The sequence below is a fragment of the Cynocephalus volans genome, chromosome 6, assembly GCF_027409185.1.
Source record: "Cynocephalus volans isolate mCynVol1 chromosome 6, mCynVol1.pri, whole genome shotgun sequence".
In the NCBI taxonomy this organism is placed as follows: Eukaryota; Metazoa; Chordata; class Mammalia; order Dermoptera; family Cynocephalidae; genus Cynocephalus; species Cynocephalus volans.
The window spans coordinates 156,422,603-156,437,352 of record NC_084465.1 but is presented as its reverse complement, the minus strand read 5'-3'; the positions used below and the strand labels follow the sequence as shown (position 1 = coordinate 156,437,352).

The following is a 14,750-nucleotide window of genomic DNA, read 5'->3' as shown; positions in this document are numbered from 1 at the left end:
CGGGAGCTGCTATGATTGTTTCTGTGCTCACTCAATCACGGCCTTTGCTTTGCCTTTCTAATTGAAAATTCGGCAATTTCCTCCCGGGGATTCTTCTGTTTGAAAAAGAATTTGTGGAGCGGGGGTCGGCTGAGATCTGCCAGCTGCTGGTCTGGTGCTGGCTGCTCAGTGCCCAAGGGTGGGCGCGGCGGCACCCACAGGGCCCGGGAGCGCGCGTCGCCCAGAGAGGGGGCCTCTGCGCGGGACGGTGGGAGCGGAGAGAGGGTCGAAGCAGGCGTGGGGGGGGAGAAGGCCCAGAAGCTCCGACGAAAATGCGGCCAGGCCGGTGGTCACCATCAGAACAACGATAATGATGGTAATAATAATAATAATAATAATTGGCCCAAACCCTTGCTATCAGCATGGCAGGCGCCCGCCCAAGCCCACCTCGCGGATCCGGTTCGGAACCTGCCCCCTTCGGGAACCTCAGGTGCCCAGGGTTGACACCAGGAGCTCGCAGGGTCTGGAAACCGGCCTAGGGACAGGGGACATGGGCCGGGCCCCGAGGGGACCGGGAGGGTGCAGAAGGGTGTCCAGGCTGGGTGAGAGAAGCCCGACTGCTGGGAGACAGATGGGGCGCAGGGCGGGACACTGGGCGCGGGAGACTGGCGGGAAGATGGGGGTGGGGCGGCGGGTGCGGGGCGGGTGCGGGGCGGGGCCGAGTAGGGTCGGAGGGGGCGGGGCGGGGCCCGAGGAGGGGCGGCGGGGGCGGGGCGGGTCCCGAGGAGGGGCGGTGGGGGCGGGGCCGAGGAGGGGCGGCGGGGGAGGGGCGGCGGGGGCGGGGCGGGGCCCGGGGAGGGGCGGCGGGGGCGGGGCGGGGCCCGGGGAGGGGCGGCGGGGGCGGGGCGGGGCCCGAGGAGGGGCGGCGGGGGAGGGGCAGCGCCCGAGGAGGGGCGGTGGGGGCGGTGCCGAGAAGTGGCGGCGGGGGCGGGGCGGGGCCGAGGAGGGTCGGAGGGGGAGGGGCGGCGGGGGCGGGGCGGGGCCCGAGGAGGGGCGGCGGGGGCGGGGCCGAGAAGGGGCGGCGGGGGCGGGGCGGGGCCGAGGAGGGTCGGAGGGGGAGGGGCGGCGGGGCGAGTCGGGGCCGAGGAGGAGCAGGGGGGAGGGGCGGCGGGGGCGGGTCGGGGCCGAGGAGGGGTGGCGGGGGAGGGGCGAGGCGGGGGCGAGGCGGGGCCGAGGAGGGGGGCGGGGTGGGGCGGAGGCCGGGCCCCGCCCCCGCGGGCCGCTGGAAAAGTTTGCGGTCTGAGTCGCGCCAGCGCAGGCTGAGCGAGCCGGTCCTGGGGACACGCGGCAGGACCCCGGCGCCCGGCGTAGTGGCAGGACGAGCTCGAGCGAGACCCCAGGCCCGGGAACGACTTCCCGAGCCCCGAGACCGCGGGGCTCCCTGTCCAGCTGGCGTCTGGGCCGAAGAAGGGGTATCCCGGCACCGCCGCGCGCCACCCGTCAGCATGCGGGTGGCCCAAGTGCCCTTCCCAGACTGAGGTGAGCCGGCGGAGTCGGGTCGGGGCGCGCGCACGCCCGGGGTAGGCTAGGGGACACTGGGCCCAATTTTCTTACAGAATTGCAACTGATCCCGGCGTGCCAGTGCGCGCCTGCCGCCCGAGCGCTCCACATCAGCACCCCCACCCCCAGGCCATCTATTCCGGTGACGAAGACACGCAGGAGCAGAGGGGGATGATTGCCTTTTAACTACAGCTGGAGCGTTTAAAACGAGCCGGATGTGAATAACCAGAATGAAAGTGAAGAGGCTCTCCCTGGAGAAGTCCTGTCAGTCGTCTTGGACAGTTACAAAGTTAGGCGCCCTCCCAGGTCGAGGGCTTGGGAACGCTCGGGGTGGCGAGACGGCTGGGGTCGTGCGCCTGGAAAAATCATTCTTTTAACTACCTGAGCGACAACACTGCATTCTTCCTTACATTTCTCAAACAAGGCAGTTAGAGCTGTCAGAACTCGGGCTGCAAGACAAAGCCCCCACAATGCAGTAATGAGGTTCCCACGGAAAAAAAGTATATTGCGTTCGCAACTGAGATAAAGCCTAGAAAAGAAGCTTTAAGGCTTTTCACCACCCAGTGTCCGAATGCTGTCTTTCTCTTTCTGGCTTTGGACACTCCCAGTGGCATGTTTCTTGGCGGTGTTTTTATATTTAGATATAAGAGACGGAGTTGTTGTTGGAATTTTAAAGGGAACACACTTCGTTTTGAACATTACAATAAAGAAAGAGTAGCAGCATGAACAGAGGGCTCTTCCGGAAGATTCTTTTTAAAATGGAAGGTCCACCCTATACATAGTACCCACTCCTAGCCAGAGTGCTGAGACTTCCAGAATTATGCGTCTTTCCATTAGAAGTCATAGATATTGTATGTAATCATGAGCTCGTAATTTATCTTTTCAACATTTTTTTTCTTCAGAGATGAAAATCTTGCTGACATGGTTAAGAAAAATATAATTCCTAGAAAGTCCAAGGGAAGGATTATTATATTCTGCAGGTATATGACTAGCAGGGATGGCCATGCCCAGGGCTGGTGTTGGTGTAGGAGGTGGTGGTGGTGGTGTCTCTCTCTCTCTCTCTCTCTCTCTCTCTCTCTCTCTCTCTCTCTCTCTCTGTGTGTGTGTGTGTGTGTGTGTTGTGCTTGAGGAGTTGTGAAAGTGTCTGAATCTGTACGGTTTTCTACTTAATCGATGCAGAGCTCAATGCTAGGATGAATAATTTTGTTGCCGTAGAAGAGCCACATGTTGGGTTTTCTCAGTCAACAAACCAGTAAATGCTCACATTGGACCTACTAAGTAGCTCCCGTCACCTGATATCAGAGATATAAACTACAAAGCCATCCCTTAAGAGAGAATAATTTCTCAGTCTGTTTCCATCTTTGAAAAACGTCATTTTCCTTTTTATATTTGTGCATTTTTTGAGCGCATTACTCTCCTCATAATTTTCTACCATATGGGGATGGTAGAAACTCCCATTTCCTGTAGAAAAAAACTTTATATATTGGCTTAATGACCTTATTTCTCTGAATCCAGGCTGATTTTACTCTTTCTGAAAATTATGACACTAGTTTGATTCCATGGCATCTCTTCCGTCTTCCTCAATACCTACACTGTATACAGTTTTATGACAGAGAAAATGAGAATTTGAGCATGCCACAATCTTGACAAATTTGGGGTTTCCCTGCACCTTTTAACTGCCAGCACTTTGTATTGTGCTCCGAGTGCTGCTGAAGCCGGGAAGCCACCCCTAAGCAGTCTGTTTACATTCAGCAGAACCACAGTGCTGCGGGCCTCTTGAGCCTTTCTGTGCCTTCACATTTGCTTTCACAGCTCCTTATCAATTTTGGAGCCGTCTCCTATTATTCCTTTACCATACACTTTCTGTTGAATTAATTGCCTTAAGAATTTTTCCATAAGCTTTTGGAGATCATATGATGTTTGAGTGGAATCCTGTCTAGTTTCAGTGAATCATACATTTTAGTTGCTGTTATTGTTACAGCTACTGGGCATAAAGTCTCCTTTTTTTTCCTTCTATTTTTGAGAAATTGAAGCTGTGCCTATAAGAGGCAAAGCAATAAGCCAGTGAAAAGATTGCTCAGTGGAGAGTGTGGTCCCAGTGGGAAGATCGTCACTGTCAGTGAATTGCACTGGTGTCAGGTCAGCGCAGTGAGCCGGACCGAGGGTCCTGAGTCAGTCGACCATGCTCTTTGGCCTTGAAAGTGCTGCTCCATTTCCCTGGCTTCAAAATTTTCCACATATCTCAGTAAGCCCCCAGAATAGCACTCTGAAATTGTGCTTGCACAGTAGCTAGAAGCGAGTTGCCTCTAAAGCATGCTAGAGAAGCTCTTGTCACCACTCAGGTAAAGAACAAGTGGAAAGGTGTCAGCCTCCCCAAAAGCACTGGAATCTGATATCTTCCAAGCTCTGGGACTAAGGAGAGATGACCACCGCCACCCCAGCCTCAGTTTCCCTCTGTGTACATTCAGAAGGCAGATGCTGCCACAGGGACTCTATGTGATTCATCCAAGGTGCAAGGTGGCACATGTGCTTTGGGAAAGGATGGGAGGGACCACAGTTAGACTTCTTTGTCAGGATGCATCTTATTTGCCTGTCTTTAGCGGCCTTGCAGAGCCTGTTTTTACATACCTGCATTCATCCTGTGGGAAGCTTAGTAGTAATTCATTCCTATGCCTTTACCATGACCAAGCAGAGGGGAGAAAGTGTGAAAAGACTGACAGAAGCAACAAGGGTAAAAAACCTCTAGTATCAAATGCAGTTGCCTTCCCATGGACAACTCCAGCAGCCCAGGAGGACTTTCACCCAGACAGACACTCGGGTGGCACCCACAGTTCCTGTGGCACAACCTATCTGGGGCTCCCTAGACTGTGCCCAGATCTGTAATCGCATCTGAGCTTTATTTGCTAAAGAGAGGGATTTGTAGAAAAAACACTGGAAAGCTGAAAGACCGAACAGAGAAGCGAATTCGCTCCCATGCTCTGAAGAAGAGGGGGAAGCTGTGAAAACTCTCCCTGGTTTGTCCGTAACATTTGCTTTCTTACTGGGGAGGGAGCTCCATCAACGGCCGAGATCCCAGTGTCGGGCATGCGCGTCTGTGCAGCAGGCAGTTCGCGATGAACTATCCCTGCAAGCAGAGTTAGGCCCCCCTGCGAAGTCCCCAAGAAGGGAAAATACTCATTAGCCAAGGAATTTTGCTGGAGCCATGAAATGGCCAACTCATTTTCCTTTCTAATTCTTTTAAATGGAGAAAAAAAAAATCTTGCTTTCCAAGAAATTTTGCTTGTTGGCAAATGCTTGGTGTTTAAACTCAGTTTAGAGGATGAATTAGTTGATTTCCTTGGGAGGCGATGCCTTTTAAAAATACAGCATCCTACATCTGATCAGGGGAAAGTTATCACTGTCTTATTGTGCTTTTTCTTTATGTCATTAGAAAGAAAGATCAGACTTTGTGGAAATATTTGCCTTTCCTTTTTTTTTCCTTTTCCTTCTTTTTATAGTTTGTTTATTTTTCAAATTGACATGTGGAGAAAGTGAATCGCTAGCGTAGAAAGCACATCTGGAATCCATCCGGTCTGCTCTCCCAGGCTCTCCCACCCCTCTTCCCCGCGGACGCTCCCCTCGGACTGGGGGAAGGTAGACATCTCTGACATTGGCAGGGTCTGACTACCTGGAGTCATCTACAGCAGAATCATTTTGTAGCCAGTGTCTTACTGCTTTTTGGTGAAAGGAAAAAGTGTTGGTGTTAAAAGGCTTTGAGGCAGACCGGATATCCCAGCTTAATGAGGATGAAGTGCAGACTCCTAGGTAAGTCTTTATCGAGTAGAACTAAGAGAAGCTCAGATGAGAGCAGTGTCTCACTAAACAGAATGACTGAAGAGGCAGACAATCAAGTACTCTGGGGTCAGGGCGACTTGTTAGTGCAGCCCTTGGAAGTGAGTGCTTTGTGCCCTTGTCCGGGCGAGAATCTGCCAAGGGGGTGGGCCACCATAGGAATCAGTAGTGGTTAGAAGACCACCACTAATCAGAAAGAGTGTCTACGCTGGAGCTTGTCCGTACTCCTGTGTCTTCTGTAATAGGCCCCAGCTTTCTGAGTATGTACAAAGCTAGTCTGCCCCTACCCACATTTCTCAGCATTGGGCTCAATTTTTTAAGTGTTCAGGCAGAAACTAAGCAGCGATCAAATGTACAATATTACTGCCACCTCCAGGTGTGCTTACATTTTAAAATAAAGCAAAATGTGAGCATTTGTACTGTGTCCATCTTGCCCTCTGTGGGGGGCCACCCCTGCTCCCCACAACACCAGTTTTGCAAAATGTGCTGGCCAAGCATTTGTGAGTGCCCACTGCCCGAGAACATCAGCACTCCTAGTGCCTCAGTAGTGACAGCACTGATACCGCAGAGAGGTGGATGCCTCCTCCCTGCCCCAAGCAGGGCTCGAGGACTCCAGGAGACTCGGTGGGGGTGGGGGTTGGGAGTGAGGGCAGAGCTTTCTTCCTGTGAACTTGAGATCTATGGCTGGCATCCCTCAGGTGAGGAAGGGAAAACTTGTCCATGACATGCTTTTGACCATGCACAATAATGTTTAGACGCATCCAAAATCAATGTGGCCTTTAGCTCAGCACTTAACTCTCAGGATGGGGCCTGCTTTGTAAATGTTGATAATCCAGAGAAAATAAGGTTTTAGATTCCATTGACAACCGGGTATCTTCCGGTTATGCAAAATGTGGAGAGTCGTATTTAACAAAAGATGTTCTGGAAAAATATGCTCCTTGAGAGATGAATATTTAATTTAGGGAAACAATAAATCAAGCATTAATGGGAAAATATGCTGGCTTTCCAGATTCATGGTTTCAATGGATCTCTGGTGCATCTTATACTATTTTTATTGTGGTTTTTACTGCTGGTTATGTTTTTAATCATTTGATTATTTTTTGCTCTGCTCAGTTTTATATGCAGGGGGGAAGAAAAAGAAAAAGATGTAAGCCTGCTGACCCCCTGCCCCCCCAGCCCTCTACTCCGGAGAGCATGTCCAGATCTGGCCACTGTAAAAGGACTCGATTCCCTCCTACCCAGGCTGTGGGCAAGATCAGAGGTGTGGAGAACATTCAGGGGTGCCTCCAGGCGTATGAAGTGGTAGTGAGGGGCTCTTTTGGGGGAAAGTGAGGCACAGGCGACAAGCTGAGTTAGTGCAAGAACAATCTGGATTATAAAAATATACCAGAGCTACCTAAAAGGACGAGGAGGGTGGAGCCACACTTGAACCCACCTGAGCTGGGGAAAAGGGGCCTCAGGTACTGGCACTGGCACCACGGCTTGTCTGCAGCTGGTCAGTTTCTGGGATAGAAATCCTCGTGGTGGAGCAGATGTCCCAGGGACCTCTTGAGATTAATCCAGCACGGTGGTGTCGTGGACAGCACAGCTGGCTGCCCAGCGTGGGGACGTGTGAAGGTCCTCCGTTCAGCAGCGGTGGTGGCGCCTCCCAGGCTGCTGCAGGAGGAAACGGTGCTCTCTGGACATTGCTCATGCCCGACTCCTTTCCTGCCTTTGCTCTGTGCCTTTCCCATGAACAGGGACACCCATGGTGCAGTTCACAGCACGTCACGTGGAGATGGCAGAGCCCTCCCCGCTGGTCAGCAGTGCTGTGCACTGGTGTTGGAGGTGCTGGGTCAGCCAAAGGCCCAGGTTCTCCTCATGCCTGCAGCCTCACAATGGCACGTGTCCACATCCACAAGACACCCCTTAATGGGGATGGAAATTGAGGAAAGTGAGGGCATGGAAATAGTGATTCTCCAGTCATTGCTCACAGATAAAGAAATAACTAGATGAGCGGTGGTGGAGGGCACAAGCGTCTTTGAGCACCTGGTAAGGCACAAGGGGCTGGGAAGATGCTGTGAACTTCACCATGTTGTTGACTGCATGAAGCAAGAGAGTCGAGGCAGAGCAACCGTGTGCTCGTGGGTACGTGGTCAGTGTTCAGAAAGTGTCAGCTGCTTCTTAAGAAGACAGCCTGCAATTTCTTTCAAAAAGTGATAGGCAGCCTCCGAGGATCATCGCCAGGGGCTAGGCTGATTCCAGACAGTGTTAGAGAGCAGGTAGAATTTGGCTTGGAGTTTGAAGAATGGACAAGACTTAAATAGAAATCAGGAGGGGCAAGAGTGAGAGGGAGCTGGTCTGCCAATGAGGCCACAGTCTTGCCCGGGTCTTGGTCCAATGGGGTAGGGAGCTGGGCTGGCTAAGGTCAGGGAAGGCAGGCTCAGGCCCTGTGCTGCCTGCCATGGCTGGTGAGTCACCATGACTGGGTGTGCAACCCCCCTCCTGTCCTTCTCCATCTGCCCAACCTCAGAACTTGGCTGCTTTTCCTTTCTGAAGTTAGAACAAGGCCTTGGCTAACAAGCTGACCTCGACCCAAGCCCTCTGTGATCTCAGATAGCTCTCACGGAGGGGCTGGGAAGGGTCAGGGAGCAGTTCCACAGACGTCAGCTCGGACAGCCCCTGGGGTTTCCAGAACCACCACCACTTCTAAGCTCCTGGACACTGGAAGAAATCTCTGCAAAGAAGCAATGGGCCATTTCTCTCCGATCTCCGAAAATCCAAGTCCCCCAAACCAATGTAGGGTGGGAAGGGCTTTGACAGCATCCGTGGTTCCTGGAGAGTTGTGAGGGTGCACAACCATTTGGAGCCTCTTCTACTCGTTAGTCCCAGCACTAGCCCCTGGATCCTTCAAGGGACTGAGGCCTCGCTGGGCCTTGATCCGCACCTGGGAATGAACTCAGGAGGAGAGGAGCCCTGTATCATTGGAGAGTGTCCGTGTGTCTCAACCAAATTTAGGACTAGGGCTTAAACATGCAAGTAAAAAACAAAACAAAACAAAAAACTTCATTGGATTCACACAGTGGGCTATTTTAAATTAACCTCATTTAATCTTAATTATATATTTACATACTTAAATATTGTAATTTAAAATAAATGAGTGCACTGACAGCAACTTCTGCCGAGATAATTGGGTCTGCTTGTCATCAACGTCACAGGAACCCTATCAATGTCACCTATAGGGGGGCGTGGAGGAAGGATTAGAACTCAGGACCCCTCGAGGGCTGGGGCTGGGGTTCGCCGCCTCTACCCCTCTCATAGTGCTCCCAGATTTGGTGGTTGTTGGCTCACATGCATGGATTTACTGATATCTAATGTTCAGGCCTCTGCATTTTAAGCCAGACTCAAGGTGCATGTGATTTTCATTGCTTCTCTGTCTCCCTTTAACCTCAGTAGAAGTTTGCTCCGTTTTCACAGGTTTGTATTCCTTCTCACGCAGCTCCAAGCTCGGCTGCCCACCAGTGAGGTGGCCGTGGACCATGCCCAGCCTCGGGCTGTTCCTCCTTCAGTGGCTCTGCCAGGCAGACCGAGGGCCCATCCAAACCTGAACTCCGGCCCTAGCTCTGGCCCCAGGGGAGGCTGTCTGGGAAGGGTGGGTGCTTCCCACGATGTCGCTCCAAAACTCATCAGGGAGATCTTGGAAATCAGGCAGGCCTCATTCCGATCCCGTCCTGGTTTTTTGTCCTGAGAAAATCCTGTTTCCCTCTTTGAAACTGGGAATAATGGTTTACCAGCTCCTGTGAGGTACATGAGGACTGTCCGGTGAGCATTTCCTACTGCTTTCAGATTTCTAGATGGAAGTTTTATTGGGGTCTGTCTGTCTTCCTTACACGATTAAATGCTCCGTGCACTGAAGTTCCCTTCCCGGCATCTCCAGACACCAAATCGCTTTCCATGGTCTCTCAGTCACTTAGGAACTTGGCCTGTGTTTAAAGATCCTCTCTGCAGCCCTGTCCTGACCAGGCATCCAGACACTCCCGCATTTTTCAGGCCCTTTCCCGAAGCCTCTGTTGCTGTGGCTTCTTAGCTGGAATTCGCTTTCTCAGTGGCGCCCCTCCTTGTGTTTTTGTGCAGGAGCCTGCTTCCCACACCCTCGCTGGAGTCTGGCTTATGCTCCTTACTGAAGCTAGAGCTGCCTGCGGTCATCGTTTTCTCCTGAAATGGACGTTCCTCGGGCGCCCTCTCGTGGAGTGCGGAGCTAACCGTCTGTGAACGAGGAGTGATGGCCACCGCCCTGCCGCCGGGCTCGCCGCCTGACCCGGGGAACGAGACCCTGCGGCAGCATTACCACTATGTGGGGAAGCTGGCAGGCAGGCTGAAGGAGGCCTCCGAGGGCAGCACGCTCACCAGCGTCCTCTTCCTGGTCATCTGCAGCTTCATCGTCTTGGAGAACCTGATGGTTTTGATTGCCATCTGGAAAAACAATAAATTTCACAATCGCATGTACTTTTTCATCGGCAACCTGGCTCTCTGCGACCTGCTGGCCGGCATCGCCTACACGGTCAACATTCTGATGTCCGGCAAGAAGACGTTCAGCCTGTCTCCCACGGTGTGGTTCGTGAGGGAGGGCAGCATGTTCGTGGCCCTCGGGGCGTCCACCTGCAGCTTGCTGGCCATCGCCATCGAGCGGCACTTGACCATGATCAAGATGAGGCCCTACGACGCCAACAAGAAGCACCGTGTTTTCCTCCTGATCGGGATGTGCTGGCTCATCGCGTTCTCGCTGGGCGCCCTCCCCATCCTGGGCTGGAACTGCTTGCACAATCTCCCCGACTGCTCCACCATCCTGCCCCTCTACTCCAAATGGTACATCGCCTTCTGCATCAGCATCTTCATCGCCATCCTGATGACCATCGTGATCCTCTATGCACGCATCTACTCCCTGGTCAAATCCAGCAGCCGCAAGGTGGCCAACCACAACACCTCCGAGCGGTCCATGGCGCTGCTGCGGACCGTGGTGATCGTTGTGAGCGTCTTCATCGCCTGCTGGGCTCCGCTCTTCCTCCTCTTCCTCACTGACGTGGCCTGCAGGGTGAAGGAGTGCCCCGTCCTGTTCAAGGCGCAGTGGTTCATCGTGCTCGCTGTGCTCAACTCTGCTATGAACCCTGTCATTTACACGCTTGCCAGCAAGGAGATGCGGCGGGCCTTCTTCCGCCTGGTCTGCACCTGCCTGGTCCGGGGCTGGGGGGCCCGCTCCCCGCCCATCCAGCCCACTCTTGACCCTAACAGAAGCAAGTCGAGCAGCAGCAACAACAGCAGCCACTCCCCCAAGGTCAAGGAAGACCTGCCCTACTCAGCCACCTCGTCCTGCATCATCGACAAAAACAAAACCCTGCAGAACGGGATCCTCTGTAAGTGAGCACCTCCATGCGTCCCCCTCTGCAGCTACGTTCTTATTTATTGCATGCGTGCTGTGACTTGGGAGACCCACTTTATTTTACCCAACAGCCTGCCCCGTGTGGACGTCTCTGAAGGAAGGGACCCGAGGGGTCGCCAACCCATTTCGTGTAGACAACGTGCCTTGTCTTCTTCGTGCTCTAGGGTCTTCTGAATGTACTAAGCTGCTGACATCATCCACTGCCTTCCACTGAGTCCCTGATGCTGCTCTTTGTTGTTCACGGAGAGGGAAGGTCGTGGGCCACAAAGTACACAGTGTGGTCCTCAGTGTGTCTTTGGATGATATTCTGATAACTTTACACTACATTGATGGTGCATAAAATGGACCCCTGTGTAGTTGTACATGTCTGTTACACACAATTTGTGTTCCAGCTGTTTGCCATGTGGTACCTACATAAAGTCACAGTATACCATACAGTTATGAAGCAGTTATACATGTACGTTCTGATGGAACCACCAGCTACAAGCACATGGTTGTGAGTTAGGTAGACATGCCATTCCCAGGCTCCTCAGAGTACATCTCCTGTTAAGCAAGTTTTTAAGGCCCAAATTCCGGAAAAGGGTTTGTCTAAGGCTGGCCCCAGATGTGTGGGTCTGGCCCAAACCAGCCCTGTGTCCCTTCAGTCGTATGTACCTGCATAATTTTAAGCACACCCAAAAGCCAAATCATGAGATTATTGGGAGGTTTCTGCAAATCACAGAAAAGCCAGCCAAGATCTCTCAGGAGCCTGCACCCCCCAGACCAACCAAGAAAGAACCACAAGGGGGAAGCAGGTAGACCGCTGGCCTGGCCTACCTGCCCAGGTCTCCAGGAGTAGTGGTCTGCACAATGTAATGGAGAGTTCCCATTGAGTGAGGATAGGTGTACAAGACGGCATGTCAAGTGTGTGTTGAGTTTGATTCTATATCAGAAAAGCACCAAGTCAGCAATCCGCTGGGTTGTCACAGCTAAGGAGCTGGGGCCATCAGTGAAGTTTCACAGCTTCCTGAAAGCTGACACTAATGGTGACTGTTACTGAGAGTAGTTCAATTGTCAGGTTCGGAAATGGGATCTGGCAGTTTATGCATTCTTCCAAGAGATGTATTATAATAATACCTACGTGGTACTGGGATTGTACTTTTCAACTCAAGCTGAACCTGTATCACTCTGTGTACCTTATAAAGGGATGACTTAGAAGACATTTTTGTTCACGTTCTTTCTCAAGGATTCTACATGCAGTGCAAACAGATGACAAGTGAACACGTTTGTAGAGCTATTATAAGCATGTAGTTGCTGTGTTATTTGTAAAAATGAGAACAAAAACAACCCTCAAAAGGATTCTTACTTGAGTGAGAGGCCCCTAAAGTTTTTCAGGTTCAGAGAGAATTTTGCCTGAGTAAAATCTAAAAGAGCAGTCTCTTAACTCATTAATAATTTTTTCTTAGAGAAATTGATTCCTCTTTGTTATCTGATATAGCTGCTCTTATTGAGGAACATTTCCATGAGTCCTGGGTAACCTCCATGTACTGACCAAAGACTTTCCTACGTTTTGTTACTGATGAGTGAGATCAAACATATCTGTAAGCAGATGCTTATCAGGGGCGTTTTTTGTTGCCTTCTCTACATCACTGAAAATGCCTTATGCTCTTATCAAATAGCATGAGAAAACCCAGGGTATTTCTAGAAAAGTAAAGCATTAAGGTACTGGGTTAACAAAAAATAAAAACCAAATGCATCAGTTTGGTTTCGCATTTTCACATCGGTAATGACATGACTTTAGAACTTCATCTGTGTCATAATTTGAGTTGCCTGGCGGCCCTTGGATTTCTCTGTCGCTAATATGAATAACACCTTGCTCCGTAACCCTGACTTCCTCAATATCTTGCATCCACTAACTCTTCGAGGGAGCCCACCATCCCACCAGGAGGTATCAATGTTTGTGGTGCACTCCTTCAAGATAACACAAAACTTTTAAGCAACCTTAAAAATATGCCAAATTAAAAATACACCAAAGAAGTAATTGTGCTCATTTGATAGATGCAAAAAACAACCACCTTGGATACCAGTATGTAAGTTCCTAACTAGCTGGCCAGCTGGAGATAATGTGGAAGGAAGACTGGAAGCAGGTGATCTTACACACCGTGGAAACCTAAGCATTTGATCTCATTTCAGTTACTATTTCTCACTTACTATTGCCAATGTATGTTTTTAAAAAAAATAAAACCACAAGCTTTCGTATATACCCATTCTTGGGGTCCATGTGGTGGGACTGATTCACTGGGGCTACCCCGGTGGTGTGCGATGCGGTAGACTTGCTCCTCACCTGGCACCTGTGTCTCTCGGCATTTTGGGAATTAAACCACATTTAGAATCTCAAATAACTTTCTCCCCTTATACTTCTCCTCTATCATAGATGGTGTTTTAATGAAGCTTTGGTGGATTCGGCACTATTTACACCAATTTTGACAGACCATACTCTTTGAGGAAGGGTCTTCTAATAGGGAAAAAACTCTAAGAGCTGTGTCAATAAAAGAACAACCCAAAGATATGGGACCTTTGGTTCTGCTCCATTTGCTGTTATTTATGCAACAGGAGAGAATAGATCAGATTGGCTTTTACTAGCTTTCCCCCTTACAGATGGTCAGTTTTAACCTCTCTGTCCTGTGTCCTATGTAAAGAGGAGGTCAGTGTCGGGAATAACTGTTCTGGTGGTGACAGTTGTTACAGCTTGTGATGAAATGCCCCCAACACAACCGAGGGCCATAGCCTTCAGGGCCATAGCCTTCAGGCCCATCCATCCACTTCTGATTCTGATTCCAAGGTCAACTGGGCACTAGATCAGAGAAGGTAACATAAATCTTCAGGAATGCTTCAGCATTTTTATCCCATGCCTTTGTCAGATGGGTGAGGCTTTGTCGTGACTGTTTTTTAAGAAGTCTCCTGGAGAATCACTGAGGATACCTACTTTCTAGGGAAAAATTTCAAACTCCCCTTACTCTTTCGTGAAACAATACAAGATCCATCATCCACGTGGAAGAGACTTTTCACAACAGCCTTTATTGCCAGCAGACTTACATTGATAGTCATTCAAACAGCTAACTATTAAGAAAAATGGTTGTTTCTCTCAACCGTTGAGACAGTTATTCTGTGCTGGTAAAGAGCCTTTCACAGAAATGTAACACGGTGCATTTTATAGAAAACATCTAATTAAATTACCAGTTCCATGCTTTCAAATTGTATTTACAAGCGCAAAACCTCAACACCCACATAGAGTGTCTAAATCGGATATCCAAAGGGTTTGCTACATAATCAGAAATGTGCACACCACTATTCCGATAATAAAGGCACATTTTCCAATAGCCAATCATAACGAGAAGTGCAGAATTACCTAAATTAGAGTGTCATCTTCCACTCCTGGGCCCCTGTGATGACACTGGGGGATTCTATGCAATGCCTCCACCTGGCGATCCCAGAAGCTCTGGGATGCACCAAACATGTCTCAAAGGGCCCATAACTGGAGACATCATTTCCCGAAGGAGTGAAAAGGAGTCATTGATGGTGGAGAGGGAATCAAAACCAATTTTCACCACCTATCGTATTGTCAAATCTCCCAAATGTTGGCCAAAAAACTTAGGTTTTATCACTTTTCATCAAACAAGGATTAGAAAACATGAAATCAGTTTTATATTTCCACTCCTCAGGGATGTCCAAAAAGCCAATTCTTTTCCAATATCAAAGTAGAAAGTAGTGAACTGGCAATACGCCGAGACACAGACCGAAACAGGGATTATTTTTATTTCACAAAAGTTAATGGAAATGAAACAAAATTTTCAAATAATATTAATTTATCAATAAGCATAATTTGCAATCCAAATGCTATTTAGAATGTAATAAATATCTTGTTATTACACATTAAATTTACATGGAGTCATCTCCTAATTCTGGGATTTAATTCTGAATACAA

The 14,750-nt window shown here is 50.2% G+C and overlaps 1 protein-coding gene across 1 annotated transcript; it reads left to right on the top strand.

The window, feature by feature from the left end:
* The first annotated feature begins 1,321 nt into the window (after positions 1–1,321).
* S1PR3 (sphingosine-1-phosphate receptor 3) lies at positions 1,322–13,045 on the top strand. Its single transcript, XM_063100415.1, has 2 exons — positions 1,322–1,518; positions 9,484–13,045. Exon 2 carries the CDS (start codon positions 9,632–9,634, stop codon positions 10,766–10,768), a length of 1,137 nt encoding a protein of 378 aa, XP_062956485.1. The 5' UTR covers positions 1,322–1,518; positions 9,484–9,631; the 3' UTR covers positions 10,769–13,045.
* The last annotated feature ends 1,705 nt before the right edge of the window (positions 13,046–14,750 follow it).

What these genes read in the sequence shown, in the direction of transcription:
- S1PR3 (XM_063100415.1), top strand. Translation starts at nt 9,632, where the DNA reads ATGGCCACCGCCCTGCCGCCGGGCTCGCCGCCTGACCCGGGGAACGAG.